Source organism: Eucyclogobius newberryi, unplaced genomic scaffold (assembly GCF_026437365.1).
Source record: "Eucyclogobius newberryi isolate DKJ021-1_F unplaced genomic scaffold, fEucNew1.0.hap1 SCAF_12, whole genome shotgun sequence".
NCBI lineage: Eukaryota > Metazoa > Chordata > Actinopteri > Gobiiformes > Gobiidae > Eucyclogobius > Eucyclogobius newberryi.
Window position 1 is genome coordinate 35,322,694 of NW_027315746.1, and position 17,565 is coordinate 35,340,258.

General features: G+C 45.1%; 1 protein-coding gene across 1 annotated transcript in view; it reads left to right on the forward strand.

The window, feature by feature from the left end:
• The window catches only part of LOC140356759 (xenotropic and polytropic retrovirus receptor 1 homolog), a 55,767-nt gene that overhangs the window by 25,067 nt on the left and 13,135 nt on the right, over positions 1 to 17,565 (forward strand). Inside the window, exons 3-10 of the mRNA XM_072441947.1 lie at positions 9,053 to 9,154; positions 9,390 to 9,607; positions 10,629 to 10,778; positions 12,949 to 13,032; positions 13,504 to 13,585; positions 13,665 to 13,754; positions 13,851 to 13,948; positions 17,290 to 17,469. Coding sequence (XP_072298048.1) covers positions 9,053 to 9,154; positions 9,390 to 9,607; positions 10,629 to 10,778; positions 12,949 to 13,032; positions 13,504 to 13,585; positions 13,665 to 13,754; positions 13,851 to 13,948; positions 17,290 to 17,469 — 1,004 coding nt within the window. The remainder of the gene's footprint in view (positions 1 to 9,052; positions 9,155 to 9,389; positions 9,608 to 10,628; positions 10,779 to 12,948; positions 13,033 to 13,503; positions 13,586 to 13,664; positions 13,755 to 13,850; positions 13,949 to 17,289; positions 17,470 to 17,565) is intronic.

Below are 17,565 nucleotides of genomic sequence, written 5' to 3' on the forward strand. Positions count from 1 at the left end.
CCACCAAACACCACTGGAATATTACAGTTTTGTTTTGTCATGTCTTTTATACAGTCTTACTTCACGCTGTCATTATTTCATTATGTGTCTTGTGTTGAAACCAAAAACAGCTCTAAATCTCACCGGTGATCACAGCCTTCTGTTTCTCTTTAATCACCATCTTTAGCATGGAAACATCCCGACAACACACGCAGCACATCATGTTTTGGCATTTGGCATGGTATTTGTCTGCTTCTGAGCCAGATCACACACAAACAGATCTGAGGCAGGCTTTTAGATAGAGGGCCGTCTCCCGTATTTTGGACGGGGTATTTTGACATGTGGACGGGCATTTTCGGGGGCAAGGACGGGGTCATTTTTATTAATACATTTTAGAAAAGGGAATATTATCATTAAATCGGGCCAGGAAGCGTTTGTTTGCTTGGCTCTGATTGGCTGCCGAGCCCTGGTCCGGAGTATTCCGAAGCTTCGCGCACTTTGACAAAATTTCATCGATACCTCATTAAATTGACGAAGATCGCCGAAACTAGGTAATGCGCGCAAGGTTATTTTAATCTGTCAATTGACAATAACGTAGACGACTTCCATTCTGGTCCCAAATGTTTATTTGGCACCTGATCACCAGATCACCTGTTCTCCAGATCACCTGTTCTCCAGATCACCTGTTCTCCAGATCACCTGTTCTCCAGATCACCTCTTCACCAGATCACCTGTTCACCAGATCACCTGTTCTCCAGATCACCTGTTCTCCAGATCACCTGTTCTCCAGATCACCTGTTCACCAGATCACCTATTCACCAGATCACCTGTTCTCGAGATCACCTGTTCTCCAGATCACCTGTTCTCCAGATCACCTGTTCTCCAGATCACCTCTTCACCAGATCACCTGTTCACCAGATCACCTGTTCACCAGATCACCTGTTCTCCAGATCACCTGTTCTCCAGATCACCTGTTCTCCAGATCACCTGTTCTCCAGATCACCTGTTCTCCAGATCAGTGAAAGTGACCATCTTTGAGATATAACTCTGGCAAATGTAAAAATGCAGTCAAAATGTTGGTATTTTTTTAAGGATAGTTTTTGTCTGTAGGCTTTATTAGTCAGGACAGTTCAGTGTGAAACTCCTTAAACACTGTTAACGGCTCTCTCGGAGCGTCGTCGTGGCAGCAGCAAAACCTGGGACTACAGGGTTCTACAGGGCGATGGGACTACAGGGTTCTACAGGGCGATGGGACTACAGGGTTCTACAGGGCGATGGGACTACAGGGTTCTACAGGGCGATGGGACTACAGGGTTCTACAGGGCGCTGGGACTACAGGGTTCTACAGGGCGATGGGACTACAGGGTTCTACAGGGCGATGGGACTACAGGGTTCTACAGGGCGATGGGACTACAGGGTTCTACAGGGCGCTGGGACTACAGGGTTCTACAGGGCGATGGGACTACAGGGTTCTACAGGGCGATGGGACTACAGGGTTCTACAGGGCGATGGGACTACAGGGTTCTACAGGGTGCTGGGACTACAGGGTTCTACAGGGCGATGGGACTACAGGGTTCTACAGGGCGATGGGACTACAGGGTTCTACAGGGCGATGGGACTACAGGGTTCTACAGGGTGCTGGGACTACAGGGTTCTACAGGGCGATGGGACTACAGGGTTCTACAGGGCGATAGGACTACAGGGTTCTACAGGGCGATGGGACTACAGGGTTCTACAGGGCGATGGGACTACAGGGTTCTACAGGGCGATGGGACTACAGGGTTCTACAGTGCGATGGGACTACAGGGTTCTACAGTGCTATGGGACTACAGGGTTCTACAGTGCGATGGGACTACAGGGTTCTACAGTGCGATGGGACTACAGGGTTCTACAGGGCGATGGGACTACAGGGTTCTACAGGGCGATGGGACTACAGGGTTCTACAGTGCGATGGGACTACAGGGTTCTACAGGGCGATGGGACTACAGGGTTCTACAGGGCGATGGGACTACAGGGTTCTACAGGGCGATGGGACTACAGGGTTCTACAGTGCGATGGGACTACAGGGTTCTACAGTGCGATGGGACTACAGGGTTCTACAGTGCGATGGGACTACAGGGTTCTACAGTGTGATGGAACTACAGGGTTCTACAGGGCGATGGGACTACAGGGTTCTACAGTGCGATGGGACTACAGGGTTCTACAGTGCGATGGGACTACAGGGTTCTACAGGGTGCTGGGACTACAGGGTTCTACAGGGTGCTGGGACTACAGGGTTCTACAGGGTGCTGGGACTACAGGGTTCTACAGGGTGCTGGGACTACAGGGTTCTACAGGGTGCTGGGACTACAGGGTTCTACAGGGCGATGGGACTACAGGGTTCTACAGGGCGATGGGACTACAGGGTTCTACAGTGCGATGGGATTACAGGGTTCTACAGTGCGATGGGACTACAGGGTTCTACAGGGCGATGGGACTACAGGGTTCTACAGTGCGATGGGACTACAGGGTTCTACAGTGCGATGGGACTACAGGGTTCTACAGGGCGATGGGACTACAGGGTTCTACAGTGCGATGGGACTACAGGGTTCTACAGTGCGATGGGACTACAGGGTTCTACAGGGCGATGGGACTACAGGGTTCTACAGGGCGATGGGACTACAGGGTTCTACAGTGCGATGGGACTACAGGGTTCTACAGTGCGATGGGACTACAGGGTTCTACAGTGCGATGGGACTACAGGGTTCTACAGGGTGCTGGGACTACAGGGTTCTACAGTGCGATGGGACTACAGGGTTCTACAGGGTGCTGGGACTACAGGGTTCTACAGTGCACCAGTGGTAGGCTCACACCAGCGGTAAAGCTACTGGGTCTGAACTCTGTGGCACTGCAGGATATTTGTCTTCACTTGAAAAGCGTAGCTACGGAGGTAATTGTAACTCTGACTCGTAATACATTTTAACCTGTTCCCATCCGCCTCTTTCGCCCTGTGCACAATGGTTGGACCCAAATGGCATTGCTTATCAAAAGAGGATCTTATGTTCCACATGCAAGTGTGATGCATCATTAGAAAGCTTAGGCCTTCTAGTTTCTGCAGATGTGCACATGTCACACTGTCAGGGCTTCAGAACTTACACTACAGAGGTCCAAACATAAACAAAACATCCTTTTTTAGTCTCGCCTGAATATTGTCAATTTGTAATGGTCCTGAGCGTGACATACTTCATTGTGTGCATATGCTGTTCACTGTACATGCTGTTTATCTTGTTGACAACAACTGTGTTAAGTTTCACATCTCTAGAACAGGCATTTTGGTGCTGTTGACCTTTTTGTATCAAAAAGTATATTCGGAACAAGTGATCCAAATATGTGCCAACTGTTTTATTACAATTTTGCTCCTCTATGATCATAAAACATACATTTTGATGTTTTGTAGGCCACTAATACCAATTATAACTGCTAAAAACAATGTATGTGAAAATGTGTAAATATGAGTTTACCCATGAATTTTCCCTATAGAGGTTAAAAAAAAAAAAAAAAGATAATATTTTTATTTCATTTTAGTTTGGTATAATAATACATATATCTAACAAAATGTATGTCCAAAAGGCTAATAAAATCAGAAAACGTTATGCGCAAAATCCTGCCGAGAAATCTGGCTCTTTACAGCCTTCCCGGAGCCTTACGCACGAGAATACAGAAGATTCTGTGTCAATAAGCCCTTTGTCCCGCCCCTCTTTCGAAAGCTAATCTTATTGGCTAGAATAATATGTCATTCAAAGTCTGCTACGTCACTCACATGCGGCGCTATTTAGATGTAAACAGACTAATCCATGTACGTCGCAAGCGGTGCATTTTTTTTTGCGGAGGCTGTAGCAAACAAACCCGTGGACAGAAAAATGGTGGATGGTCTCATTCTGTAGCTAACAGTCTGAGGAAAAGAAGGATACCCAACATTATTTTATAGGTCAAACAGGTCATTTGTTATGGACGGAGAAATGTGCCGGACAAGCGCATTCTCGTCCGGCGAGAAACGAAGAAAAGTTTGTTTACTTGACAATATCTGGAAATCGGAAAACTTCAGTAAAAATACAAGTGTATATTGTTGTTCAATGATTCCTTACGGACAGACTGAGCACAAGGATGTACAGAATTAAAGCTGTTTCGTCCGTCATAAACAGCAAACAGGACATGCGTTTGTAAAAGTTGAGACTTTCTCACAAACTATTGGCAATTGCTTCTTGGGGCAAATTATTCAATGCAAATCAATGACATATTCGTTTTGTTGAGAAAATAAGCTTTAAAATGATGAATAACTTGCTGGTATTGACCACGGAAATAAAAGTGATGATCCATCCATCCATCCATTCATTTTCTACCGCTTGTTCCCTTTCGGGGTCGCGGGTGACTGGAGCCTATCCCAGTGACTTCGGGCCTTAGGCGGGGTACACCCTGGACAGTGGCCAACTTGTCGCAGGGCCAACACAGAGACATAGACATTACAGACAGTTCACGCTCACGTTCATTCACTAGGGCCAATTTAGAGTCACCAATTTTGCCTAACACATGCATGTCTTTGGACGGTGGGAGGAAGCCGGAGAACCCGGAGAGAACCCACGGTAACACGGGGAGAACATGCAGACTCCACCCAGAGAGATCATGTGATGTTGGTCTGGTCCGGGAATCGAACCCATGATCTCCTTCTTGGGAGGCAAGAGCGCTAACCGCCTTTGCCACCGTGCACCCCGATTGATGTAAGATGATGTAAGAGAATATTTGAGATATGGAAAATGCTCGCCGGCGGACAGGTGGGTGGGAACAGGTTAACCTGTTACCACCCACCTGAAGTCACAACAACATATTTCCTGTTTAGACTCTCACATGGAAGTCTTCTCTTGATATTGAAATATGAAGCCCTTTCTGTCAATACTACTGCATACTGTACTGCATAATACTGTACTAGACGCAATATACATTTTTTGCATTGTCACTTTAAATGACTCTTGAGTTCATGTTTTCCTTCCTCTAAAGTCCAGCTTAATTGTGCACAAAGCTTAAATGTATTTTATCAAGTACATTTTAGAATGAAGTTGTTTCTTTTCTTTGTATTTTTAACACTCAAATGTCCTGTAGTACATGATTTACTAAAATGACTCGTTACACTTTGCCAGTTCGATGTGTCCTGTCACAGCTTTCTTTTTCTAAAAATCCTACAATTCGTACAATTCTTATTGTTTTTTTAGTCAGGACATTAAAATGATTAAACTAACACTATAAAGAGTTAGTTCATTTAGGATATTGTCCACATTTGTGGTGAACGTCCTGCCGTGTGACGGGGGATGTTCAAATATGTACGGTTGAAAGTGTGTCGGGGTGTGTACGGTGGGTATGTGTTTGTGGACCTTCAGTGTTGCGTAACTATCTGTGTTAAACATCCCATAATAGTCCTCATTATTGACCCGTGCTGCTGTTCGCACCACACGGCTCAGACCCCTGCATGAGGCCTGTGGAGGAACGCAGCAGAGAACACATCTCAGCAGCTTAGTACTGTTAAGTTAAGTGATGTGCAAACACTTTTTATAATTACACAGTGACTAAAAGCACAGCTCAGTCTCTTCATTTAAACCTGGCGTGATTCAGGGATTTTCCATTGCTTTTTCTGACCAATACATCACCTGCTTATTATCTGAGCTTCCTCTTTTTATTCTGCTGCAGAAAACCGAATATCCCAACTAGGACTTTCCAACATACAGGGGAAAACATAACCTTCTGCTGGAAACACATGTGTCATCCTGTCTCGTCCCGACACACTCGCTACGCTCTTGATCGGACTTTTGTCCCGCATCTCCAGAGCAAGTGTCCCCAAACCTTTCACGCTTGGACCCACAAAATCACCATGCAACCGACTCAGGACCCCCACAGTAAAATGAAAGGGACTTTTACACTAATTTAAAGTTGTAAACCTTTTAAAATGATGTTTCATTCATTTTTGTTATGTATTGTGTTATCATGGTCTGTAACCTCCAGAGGGGTCCCAACCCTCACTTTGGGAACCACTGCTCTAGAGAACAGGCTGGACTGCTCTTGTCAGAACCGGATGGGTACAAATCCAGACATTTGCACTGCACAGTAACCACACTTATTATTCAAACAATTCTGCCCAATATTGGCTCAAAAATATTGCTAGTGTCTACATTCTACAGTCGGCATCAGCCATGGACAAAAACATATTGGTTGATCTCCAGTGCAAATGAGAGGCTGAGAAACATTGTCAACATCACATTTCAGCTGACATTGTTCAGCTACAAATATCTATATATGAAATCTCATTTAGTTTGAAGTTGACAGTTTGCAAAAACAAAAGATGGCCTTTTCTCCTCTGTTTTGCCTAGTCATTGTTTGTAAGGATTATTGTAACTTCTGAAACTAGCATTACACTAAGTGTGTTTTTCAGTGACTGAGCCTTAATCCCCATATTTAAGCTTGTTCCAGAGTGTGAAAGTGTGAGCGTGTGAGCGGGCGTTCCTCCAAAATCAAGTCAAAAAACATCAATTGTGCTGTTTGAAAGTATAGAGCTGCAGCAGCAGACAGACACGTCATAATGACAGTAATGACCGTAATCAGGCGTGGGCAGAGCGAGGAGGCCAGAGTGAGTAGGCCAGAGCGAGGAGGCCAGAGGAGGAGGCCAGAGGAGGAGGCCAGAGGAGGAGGCCAGAGGAGGAGGCCAGAGGGAGGAGGCCAGAGGAGGAGGCCAGAGGAGGAGGCCAGAGGAGGAGGCCAGAGGAGGAGGCCAGAGGGAGGAGGCCAGAGGAGGAGGCCAGAGGAGGAGGCCAGAGGAGGAGGCCAGAGGGAGGAGGCCAGAGGAGGAGGCCAGAGGAGGAGGCCAGAGGAGGAGGCCAGAGGAGGAGGCCAGAGGGAGGAGGCCAGAGCGAGGAGGCCAGAGCGAGGAGGCCAGAGCGAGGAGGCCAGAGGGAGGAGGCCAGAGGGAGGAGGCCAGAGGGAGGAGGCCAGAGGAGGAGGCCAGAGGAGGAGGCCAGAGGAGGAGGCCAGAGGAGGAGGCCAGAGGAGGAGGCCAGAGGAGGAGGCCAGAGGGAGGAGGCCAGAGGGAGGAGGCCAGAGGGAGGAGGCCAGAGGGAGGAGGCCAGAGGGAGGAGGCCAGAGCGAGGAGGCCAGAGGGAGGAGGCCAGAAGGAGGAGGCTAGAGGAGCGAGCCCGGAGGAGGAGGAGCGAGCCCGGAGGAGGAGGAGCGAGCCCGGAGGAGGAGGAGCGAGCCCGGAGGAGGAGGAGCGAGCCCGGAGGAGGAGGAGCGAGCCCGGAGGAGGGAGGCTGTGGTTGACGCACTAATCCACTATTCTTGTGATTTACATGGAGTTGTTACATGTGGAACTGGCAGAGTCATAAACAGTTATCGGTCACACACACTTTTGTCTTTTTTTTATCATAATATGACTGTATAATCACGTACAAAAACATTTTACATTGCCAAACATAAAAAAAAAGAGCCAGGGTTTCTCAGAAGAGTTGTCTTTGAGTCGATGTCTGCAATGGTTGTATGGATTAGTCTTTTCTGTCTTTTACCAAACAAGAGTAAATATCAGACGCATTCAATTTTCAGTAATTTTAACATTTAAACTATAAACTGTTGTATATTGAGATATCAATATACAACAGATATCCTTTAAATAAAGTTTTGTGTTACAGCTCTAAATCATCATGATAATGACATAATCATATTTTTGAAACAGATTTCTGCTGACTATTGCAATATATCCAACATTTACATTTTCTAATGAGGTGAAAACAGTGTTTCTTCATCCTGGATCAGTGGCTTACTTTGTATTTGTGAGTTGCAGTCATCTGGACATTGTTTTAGAAATAAAGACATTTGGACTCCCATCTGAAAGTGATTTTCAATCGAATTTTCAAGATTGAAAAGTACTTTTGAATGGTATTTGGAGTATCCAGACCAGTGGCGGCTGGTGGTACAAAATATAGGGGGCGCTATTTGACATGACCGTGTTTTTGTTTTTTGTAAATGTCCAAAATAGAAATGTTTAACATTGACTGTATGGATACATATTTTAAATACACATTTACAACTGAATTAAGTACACACACTTTATTTCCACTTTTGTTAGTGATAAGTTAGAAGTTAAGCGATACTTAATGCTTAGCGTTAGCCTTATGCAAGTAATAAACTAAAAAAAACTGTGTGTTTGTTGTCATGGTAACGTAGCACGGGGGTTTGACAGATCACATGTCTCGGCTCGGATTGATACAATATCAGCCACTTTCTATACGAATAAAGCAGCAAACAGCTCATTTTGAGTCGTTTTGGACGTACCTTTAGTCACAGACGTCTGTAGATGCAGTTTTAAGACGTAAACCCTGAAAACACAGGGTGTGGCACTTCCTGTAGGCGCGTTTGGCACTTTCTGTAGGCGCGCGCACATGCCTCAGTCTCTAGCATAAAAAGTGTAGCTCCATGGCGTAACTACTACGTTCAACAGCCATAGTCGCTATTTTCCTATGGAGAAAACCATAGTGACGTAGTCACTTTTGATTGTGATTTGATTGGCTAAAAATCCCCATTGATTTTCTACGTAGCTCTGGGGCGCTTTTCAAACAGCCCCACGGCTACGTAGAAAAGTGACGCAGGCTGCGCAGCAGACCACGCGCCGCGCAAACAAAGTGTACATCTATATCTATTTATAGATATATATATGGATATATATTATTATTTTACACATTTACACTAATAAGAATATAGATATTTTTGAATAAATTATATTATTTTTAGACACAAAAGAAATTTACGTAGTTGGCAGATTGACGGGGGGGGGGCGGGCGCCCCAGCGCCCTTAATGGACCAGTCGCTGCTGATCCAGACTACCATCAGCATGGCCCACTGCTGCCACTCCTGTGACTGATGGATGAACTCTACTGGCAGAAACACAACTGTACTTGTGAATCTGCTGCTGTAGCTCCCTCTGGTGGCCAAGAGTGTAGTTGTCGTATCAAGTCCATTGTATCTTCATTGTCCACTAACTCCTGTCCTCGCTCTTGTTTTCCAGTCACAGATGAAGACACGGTAAAAAGGTACTACGCCAAGTTTGAAGAGATGTTTTTCCAATCGTGTGAGAAGGAACTGGCCAAGATCAACACCTTCTATTCTGGTACGACACAGAACCTGTCACTCAACACATGCACCACACTCCATGACACAGAACCTGTCACTCAACACATGCACCACACTCCATGACACAGAACCTGTCACTCAACACATGCACCACACTCCATGACACAGAACCTGTCACTCAACACATGCACCACACTCCATGACACAGAACCTGTCACTCAACACATGCACCGCACTCCAGATAAGTCCATACATGTGTCCTCTCACCACAGAGAAGCTGGCCGAGGCCCAGCGGCGCTTTGCCACTCTGCAGAACGAGCTGCAGTCTTCTCTGGACGCTCAGAGGGAGAGTGCAGCCATCGGCCTCAGGCGCAGGAAGACGGTGTTCGCTCTGTCCCAGAAGGAGAGATGCAAGCACAGGAACATCAAGGACCTGCAGCTGGCCTTCTCCGAGTTCTACCTCAGCCTCATCTTGCTGCAGAACTACCAGGTCTCACACACGCTAAAGACCAACCATGAAGTGTTAGATTTAGTGGTATAACAATAGTACCAACATGAGGTCCATTTGCCATAATAACTTCTGATAAGTGCGTCTTCAAAAGGGAAGGGATCCAACAATGAAAACTAGTCAATTATAGAAAATAATCATAGTGATGATGTTTTGATACTTGTTTTCTGGAGTAAACAGATTTAAATATAATAGATTTGTCTTTTTATAACAAAGACCGTGAAATGTATAAAGGGATCAAATGATTTCTTATCAGTGATGGGAAGAGGACCTGCTTTGCACGATGCACCGGCTGCACAAGTGCGATACACGAGTGCAATACGCGAGTGCGACGCGCAAGTGCGTCATTTGGCCCTCGAGACTCTGCATTTGGCCCTCGAGACTCTGCATTTGGCCCTCGGGACTCTGTATTTGGGCCTCGGGACTCTGCATTTGGCCCTCGAGACTCTGCATTTGGCCCTCGGGACTCTGTATTTGGGCCTCGGGACTCTGTATTTGGCCCTCAGGACTCTGTATTTGGCCCTCAGGACTCTGTATTTGGCCCTCAGGACTCTGTATTTGGGCCTCGGGACACTGCCATGGACACAAGTAGCAGCTCTCTAGAGCCCCCTCCTGGCTGCAGTGAAAAAGACGCTCACAAAAAATGGATGACACAAAACACACCGACTATTTAGACCTGGACTATGATTATACTGGACATGTGTAAAATTGAAAAAATGACATTTGGACTCGCAGTGAAAATGGACAAATTTGACAGACTTTGAACTAAATGGGGCGTGCTTCTTTGAGGCTTCTCTGTCTGATTTAATTTTTTATTTGTTGGTGACTGCTGCTTTTATTTTGTGCTTGCTCTATATCTGGTCTTGTTTCTTATTCTCTGTGTTAGTTTTTATATGTTCTTGAATTTAAAAAAGAAAAACATTTAAATGGAGAAAAAGTTGTGCTACGATGTCTTCATTAGCGGTTAAAAAGTTTGGTCCTGACTCGTTTCACCTGTGTCCAGAACCTGAACTTCACTGGCTTCAGGAAGATCCTGAAGAAACATGACAAGATCCTGGAGACATCTCGAGGAGCAGACTGGAGAGTGGCCCATGTGGAGGTGGCTCCTTTCTACACCTGCAAGAAGATCACACAGCTCATCTCTGAAACCGAGGTGACACAACTATTAAATAATACCACACGGAGGGATGTCAAGATTATCAGGTTAATCTATCATTGTGATTATTCAGGTCAAGATATAATCAAAAGAAACAAAAAATAATAATCGTGACCTTTTTTGTTCAATATACAGCAGAAAAAAAGAACTGTGTTAAGAGACTTTTCATCTGGCTGTTTTTGTCACATTTCACTTTAAATGTCTTTCAGACATTTGTCCCTACTGTGTCCCCTCTGTCCCCATTGTCCCCTCTGTCCTTGATGACTCTGTGTGAGCTGATTTACCTGTGTCTTGTCTTCACATCTGGTTCATCTGCTCCTGAACTCGTACTTATCGAGTGAGTGTGACGTTGTAACATGATATGTTGATGATGATATTTACACAGAAAGATTGGTCCAGAGTCATGACGCAGGGGTCAGGTCTGTCCAAGAAAGTCTCATTTCAATTCGGCAGGTTCCGTGTGTGTCTTTGTATTTCACTGCGTCTAGATTCACTTCCTCGTTAGACTCATTTCTCTGTGAATATGAGTCTGATTGTAACAAAACACAGCGTTTGAAGCCTAAAATACAATGACCACTGTCCTCAGACGTCTTCTTCTGCAGTGTGTCAAATGCTTGCACTTCCTGCTAGAGCGCCCCTCGGTGGCCGTTGGCCAGTAAAAATCTATAAATGAACCGCACCGTTGTGTGGGCCGCAGGGTTCAAAGCGTGGGGAAAAGTACTGACTTAAAGTCCGAAAATTACAATACTAAATGAGCAACAATTCTCTGGCACAACCTGCAGTGTTACTTTCAGTGCAATATTCCTGAGCAACAGGACAGTCCCAGAACACGTGATAGTGGTTTTCCTCCTGGCGCCACAGTTTCTCCAACAGTCTGCATTTCCCTGTGAGTAATGGCACTTTGACATGGTTAAGAACCATGACACATTTTTCCAACAAAATTCCCTCCAGACATGTGATCATGTGATGTTGTCCTCCTCTGGGATGAACACACATTTTCCTACTCTTCATCTGTTAATACATGGTTACTTTCTCTTTCATATTTGTTTTTTTATATAATTAGTAAAGTGGCTGTCCAGATTAGAAATGCATTGATATAATTTAGATATTATTCCCCTTGAAAGTTCTGCTGTATATGTCTTAATAAAAGAATTTGAGGGTTATATATCAATATTATAATTCAATATTTTCGTCATATTCTGGGTCACTCCAGTACAGCAATGCTCTGACTTAAGCTGAAATAAAGTATTTTCAGACAAAGTAAACCCCAACCTCCTGTAGCGTTTCAAATCGGCCACAAGGTTTTTTCCTTGTCATATAAATCTTAAGATTGTTTTATTGTCAGTTGGGAATGGAAATTGGGAGAGTCTGGAACAGATGGTGAAATCTGGGTAAAACATAATTTTTTATAGTGTCAATCCTTTGACTTCGACTTGGGTAAGGTTCCGATTTTCAAGGTCTTTCTTTATAGTAGAGAAAAGAGGAGTATAGTTTTTCTCCAAGACTGTTGAGTGTTCGTTATAGAGCACCACACTGGAGTCTTTCTAAAAGTCATAAAGAAAGTAACGTATGTATTATATACACTCAGTTTGTATCCAGACATTGGACCAATATCATGGAGGAAATGCATCACTTTTATATGTTCTGTCACACCGATTATTACTCCATAAATTATTTTTGATCTTGTCTTATAAATTGGGCCAATAGTTCCAAGTACAATGCAAAAAAGGGGGGACCAGGTACAGCCCTGCCTCACCCCTCGTTCCAGTGTCAGTAGCTCTGTCGAGTGATTGTTGATTTTAATTCTTGATGTTTGACCATCATAAAGAGCCCCATAATTTGCTTTTCTATTTGAAATTATGAAGAAAAAAATATGTTTAGCCACCAATTTGTGGTAACGAATGTTATGTATCTGTAGATAAAATTGTGGGGTTAAATGTTCTGTGAGTATTATACAATAGTAAATGTGTTTGCTCCATCACTTGCATGTATCTGAACATTTTGTGATATTCTGAGGTTAATCCCTGTTTATAACACATCAAACGTTTGCCTCCATTCTGGAATTTAGAATGCATTTGTCAACAAACATTCAAAAGATCTACACTACGTGAACAGTTTTCACAATTTTCACGACATCAAGAAATTTAATCCATGCTTTGTTTCCCAGGCGCTGGTCACCACAGAGTTGGAAGGAGGCGACCGTCAGAAAGCCATGAAGAGGCTGAGAGTCCCTCCTCTGGGAGCAGCACAGGTACATACACACTCATGTCCTTCCTCTCATAGGGGCTCTCCCTGGTAAATGCTAAATGTACTTTAGTGAGCTTGTAACCCTGTTCTATCAGTGCTTCTGATCACTAGCACTGCACGGCCTTTAGCTTCACTCACACCAGTTTGAGGACCATCTAAAACACTAAAAGATTGTATTTCTCCGGTCTAATCACGATCAGTCCACCTGCGTGCTGAAGTGAGGCCAGCTTGAAATGCGTTGTATTATGTTTTGCTTAAACTGTGTTTAATTCCCTCTACAGCCAGTAGATGGCGTCTAAACTCAGTCTCGGGGGAAAGTTAGTGAAACCCAGAGCACAGCAGGCGGAGTGTGTGATGTCACTGCAGACCCTAACCCTAACCCTGTATTATTCCATAATAGAATAATATAGAGCAGAATATATGTATTTCCACTTGTATTGTTCTGATGTGCTAATACCAGCTCCGTCTCTTGCAGCCGCCTCCTGCGTGGACCACCTTCAGAGTGGGGCTGTACTGTGGGGTGTTTCTTGTTTTAGTCGTCACTGTAGTTATTGCAGGTAAACTCCTTATTCACACATTCACACAACACCTAAAGACAACAACTATCATGCAGAATGTACATGCTTTTGTCTACAGGGGCTGTGCTCATTGACAAAAATCACGTTTGGCCCATGATCCGCATCTACAGAGGAGGCTTCCTATTGATAGAATTTCTATTTCTTTTAGGTAAAAGCTCTATTTAAATCATGTCATTTAAAACATTATACCAAAACATACAAAGGATGCACACTAGAATGTGAACTAACCTGTGTGTTTGCCCAGGCATTAACACGTACGGCTGGAGACAGGCGGGAGTCAACCATGTGCTGATCTTTGAGCTCAACCCCAGGAACAACTTGTCCCATCAGCATCTGTTTGAGGTCTGTAACTTATGACACTGTTATGAACATGAGACTTCCACTGTTCAGCCATCTATCTACAACCTCTATTATTATATTATATCCATGTGTAAAGGTCTACTTTTATGAGCCCTTAATCACAATGTTCCCTCGTCATTAACTCACATGCTCGAGCGATCCGGTTTGCTTCCAAAATGTCTGTTTTCACCTACCCCCTACCCCCACCCATTGCTCTGTACTTCTGTCTCCATGTCATACATTGAGTTCAGAAGTGTTGCACAAACTATTTCAACACTAAAAAAAGTTGCTACAAGTCTGACACATGTTAAACCGGGAGTCAATGAACGCTTGACAACACCGAACCAATGTAAAATAATGATCTACGCATTATGGCCGTATTGTGGATTTTTGAAGGCGAGTGCGGATGTATTCTGTGCCAATATACTGCAGATACATGTATGTATTTGTATTGAACATGGGACAGTGCCATGCAGGCTGTGTTCATCTGTAGCCCCTCTTAGTCATGTCAATTGTTCATTGTAGGTGATTCTAAAAAGTGAGAGAGACTCAAAACAATGCACAGGAGGTCAAATCCTCCCGCAAAGTCCTGACCAAGCCAAGCTCCAGATCTGGAGATGGGTCCCTGGGCGCTGAAGGATGGGTCAATTGCAGAGGACACATTTCCCTACGGGGACAATAAAGGCTAATCTAAATCTAAGTTTATTTGCATCACATTATTTTTGATAGACTGGTTTACTATTGAAGTGAACGACCTGATAGAAGCGGCTGGTTAATATGAGTGTGCTATAAGTATTGTGCGTCCATTAGGGCCCTTTTTCACAGGTCATCACACATCAGTGGGCTCCGGTAAACACAGACACAACCAGAGTCACTTTAGAGTGGCCAAGGGGCGTTTACATGTGGTAGCATTTCAGGAGCTAAACGCTAACTGAAGTAAAAGAGAAAAGTAACGTTGAAACACGTTTCCAACACTCACCACTCTGGCTGGCTACATCAGATCCCAGCTCTTCACATTTAACCAACAAAACATTTGAAAAAGTAACACACAACACGCACCATTTGTAAAAAAGACTCCAGCGAAGACAGTCGTGATCAAGCTCAGGATCTGGAGATGGGCCCCCGGGTGCTGCACTGCTGCCACCACTGCTCCAGAAGACGGCCCAGAGGAACTGGTGGAAGAATGGGTCAAATGCAGAGGACAATAAAGCCTAATCACATCTTGACTAGGGCTGCAACGTGTTAATCAAGTGATCAAAGGAATGTATTCTGCGTCAGCACTGATCCTGACAGAGCGATGTGGCAGCAGCAGTGTGTGAGCTCGCTCTCTTCTCCACAATGACACTTCCATTGATTCAGGCTCTATTCTGGTGTGATCCGTCTGAATTGAAAGAGTCACACTTCCTCATCAGAGTCTTGAATGCTCAGTGCGGACTGGTGCAAACAGGAGCATTATCACGTCACAGACTAATATTGGCACTGCTACATGTTAGGCCATTTATCGCTCTGTAAATTGGATTAAATAAAAATGTATAAACTATATTCTAGAGAGTGAGGTTTAAAACGAGGTTTAACATGTCCAAGTGGAATATTGTCCATATCTGTATGATTTTGGCTGATAACTCGGTCGGGCTTTACTACATATGTTGTAGTTCACCAAAGCCCCAAAAAAAGCACAATATGTCTTTAAAGAGTTGGCTCTGATGATGCCCACAATTGGAACATTGTGGCCCCTACAGAGGGCTCTGGGCTGGCACAGACCGCACATTACACTAAAAAAGACTGTATCACCCTGATCACTTGTATCCAATCATATGGAAATCATTTGGAAAAATATTTATCGTTTCTCATTTTTGTATTTACACTGTCTCTGTGTGTGTGTGTGTCTGTGTGTCTGTGTCTGTCTGTGTGTGTCTGTCTGTGTCTGTCTGTGTGTGTCTGTGTCTGTGTGTGTGTGTGTGTCTGTCTGTGTGTGTGTGTGTGTGTCTGTCTGTGTCTGTCTGTGTGTGTGTGTGTGTCTGTCTGTGTGTGTGTGTGTGTGTGTGTGTGTGTCTGTGTCTGTCTGTGTGTGTCTGTGTGTGTCTGTGTGTGTGTGTGTGTGTGTGTCTGTGTCTGTCTGTGTGTGTGTGTGTGTGTGTGTGTGTCTGTCTGTGTCTGTGTGTGTGTGTGTGTGTGTGTGTCTGTGTCTGTCTGTGTGTGTCTGTGTGTGTCTGTGTCTGTGTGTGTGTGTGTGTGTCTGTCTGTGTCTGTCTGTGTGTGTCTGTGTGTGTGTGTGTGTCTGTCTGTGTGTGTGTGTGTGTGTCTGTCTGTGTGTGTCTGTCTGTGTGTGTCTGTCTGTGTCTGTCTGTGTGTGTCTGTGTCTGTGTGTGTGTGTGTGTCTGTGTGTGTGTGTGTGTCTGTGTCTGTGTGTGTGTGTCTGTGTCTGTCTGTGTGTGTCTGTGTGTGTGTGTCTGTGTCTGTGTGTGTGTGTCTGTGTCTGTCTGTGTGTGTGTGTGTGTCTGTCTGTGTCTGTGTGTGTGTGTGTGTGTGTGTGTGTGTCTGTCTGTGTGTGTCTGTGTCTGTCTGTGTCTGTGTGTGTGTGTGTGTGTCTGTCTGTGTCTGTGTGTGTGTGTGTGTGTCTGTCTGTGTCTGTCTGTGTGTGTCTGTGTCTGTGTGTGTGTGTGTGTGTGTCTGTCTGTGTGTGTCTGTCTGTGTCTGTCTGTGTGTGTCTGTGTGTGTGTGTGTGTCTGTCTGTGTGTGTGTGTGTGTGTGTCTGTCTGTGTGTGTCTGTGTGTGTCTGTCTGTGTGTGTCTGTGTCTGTCTGTCTGTGTGTGTGTGTGTGTGTGTCTGTCTGTGTGTGTCTGTCTGTGTCTGTCTGTGTGTGTGTGTGTGTGTGTGTGTGTGTCTGTCTGTGTGTGTCTGTCTGTGTGTGTCTGTGTCTGTGTCTGTCTGTGCGTGTCTGTGCGTGTCTGTGCGTGTCTGTGCGTGTCTGTGCGTGTCTGTGCGTGTCTGTCCGTGTGTGTGTCTGTGTGTGTGTGTCTGTCTGTGTGTGTCTGTGTGTGTCTGTCTGTGTGTGTCTGTGTCTGTCTGTCTCTGTGTGTGTGTGTGTGTGTGTCTGTCTGTGTGTGTCTGTCTGTGTCTGTCTGTGTGTGTGTGTGTGTGTGTGTGTGTCTGTCTGTGTGTGTCTGTGTGTGTCTGTCTGTGTGTGTCTGTGTCTGTCTGTCTGTGTGTGTGTGTGTGTCTGTCTGTCTGTGTGTGTCTGTCTGTGTGTGTCTGTGTCTGTCTGTGCGTGTCTGTGCGTGTCTGTGCGTGTCTGTGCGTGTCTGTGCGTGTCTGTGCGTGTGTGTGTCTGTGTGTGTACACAGATTGCCGGTCTGCTGGGCGTGCTGTGGTGCGTCAGTCTGCTGTGCTGTCTCTTCTCCACCAGTCTGAAGGTTCCCATGCAGGTCAACCCTCTGGCCCTCTACGGCTTCTTCCTCCTCTTCCTCATCAACCCGTTCAAGACCTGTTACTACAAGTCCCGCTTCTGGCTCCTCAAGCTCCTGGTAATCTCCTAATGCGACGCTCTCGTTCTTCCATTTCACAGTTTGACCTTTTGATTTGGTTTTAATTAGAACTACTCAACCAATTCAATGCTGTCT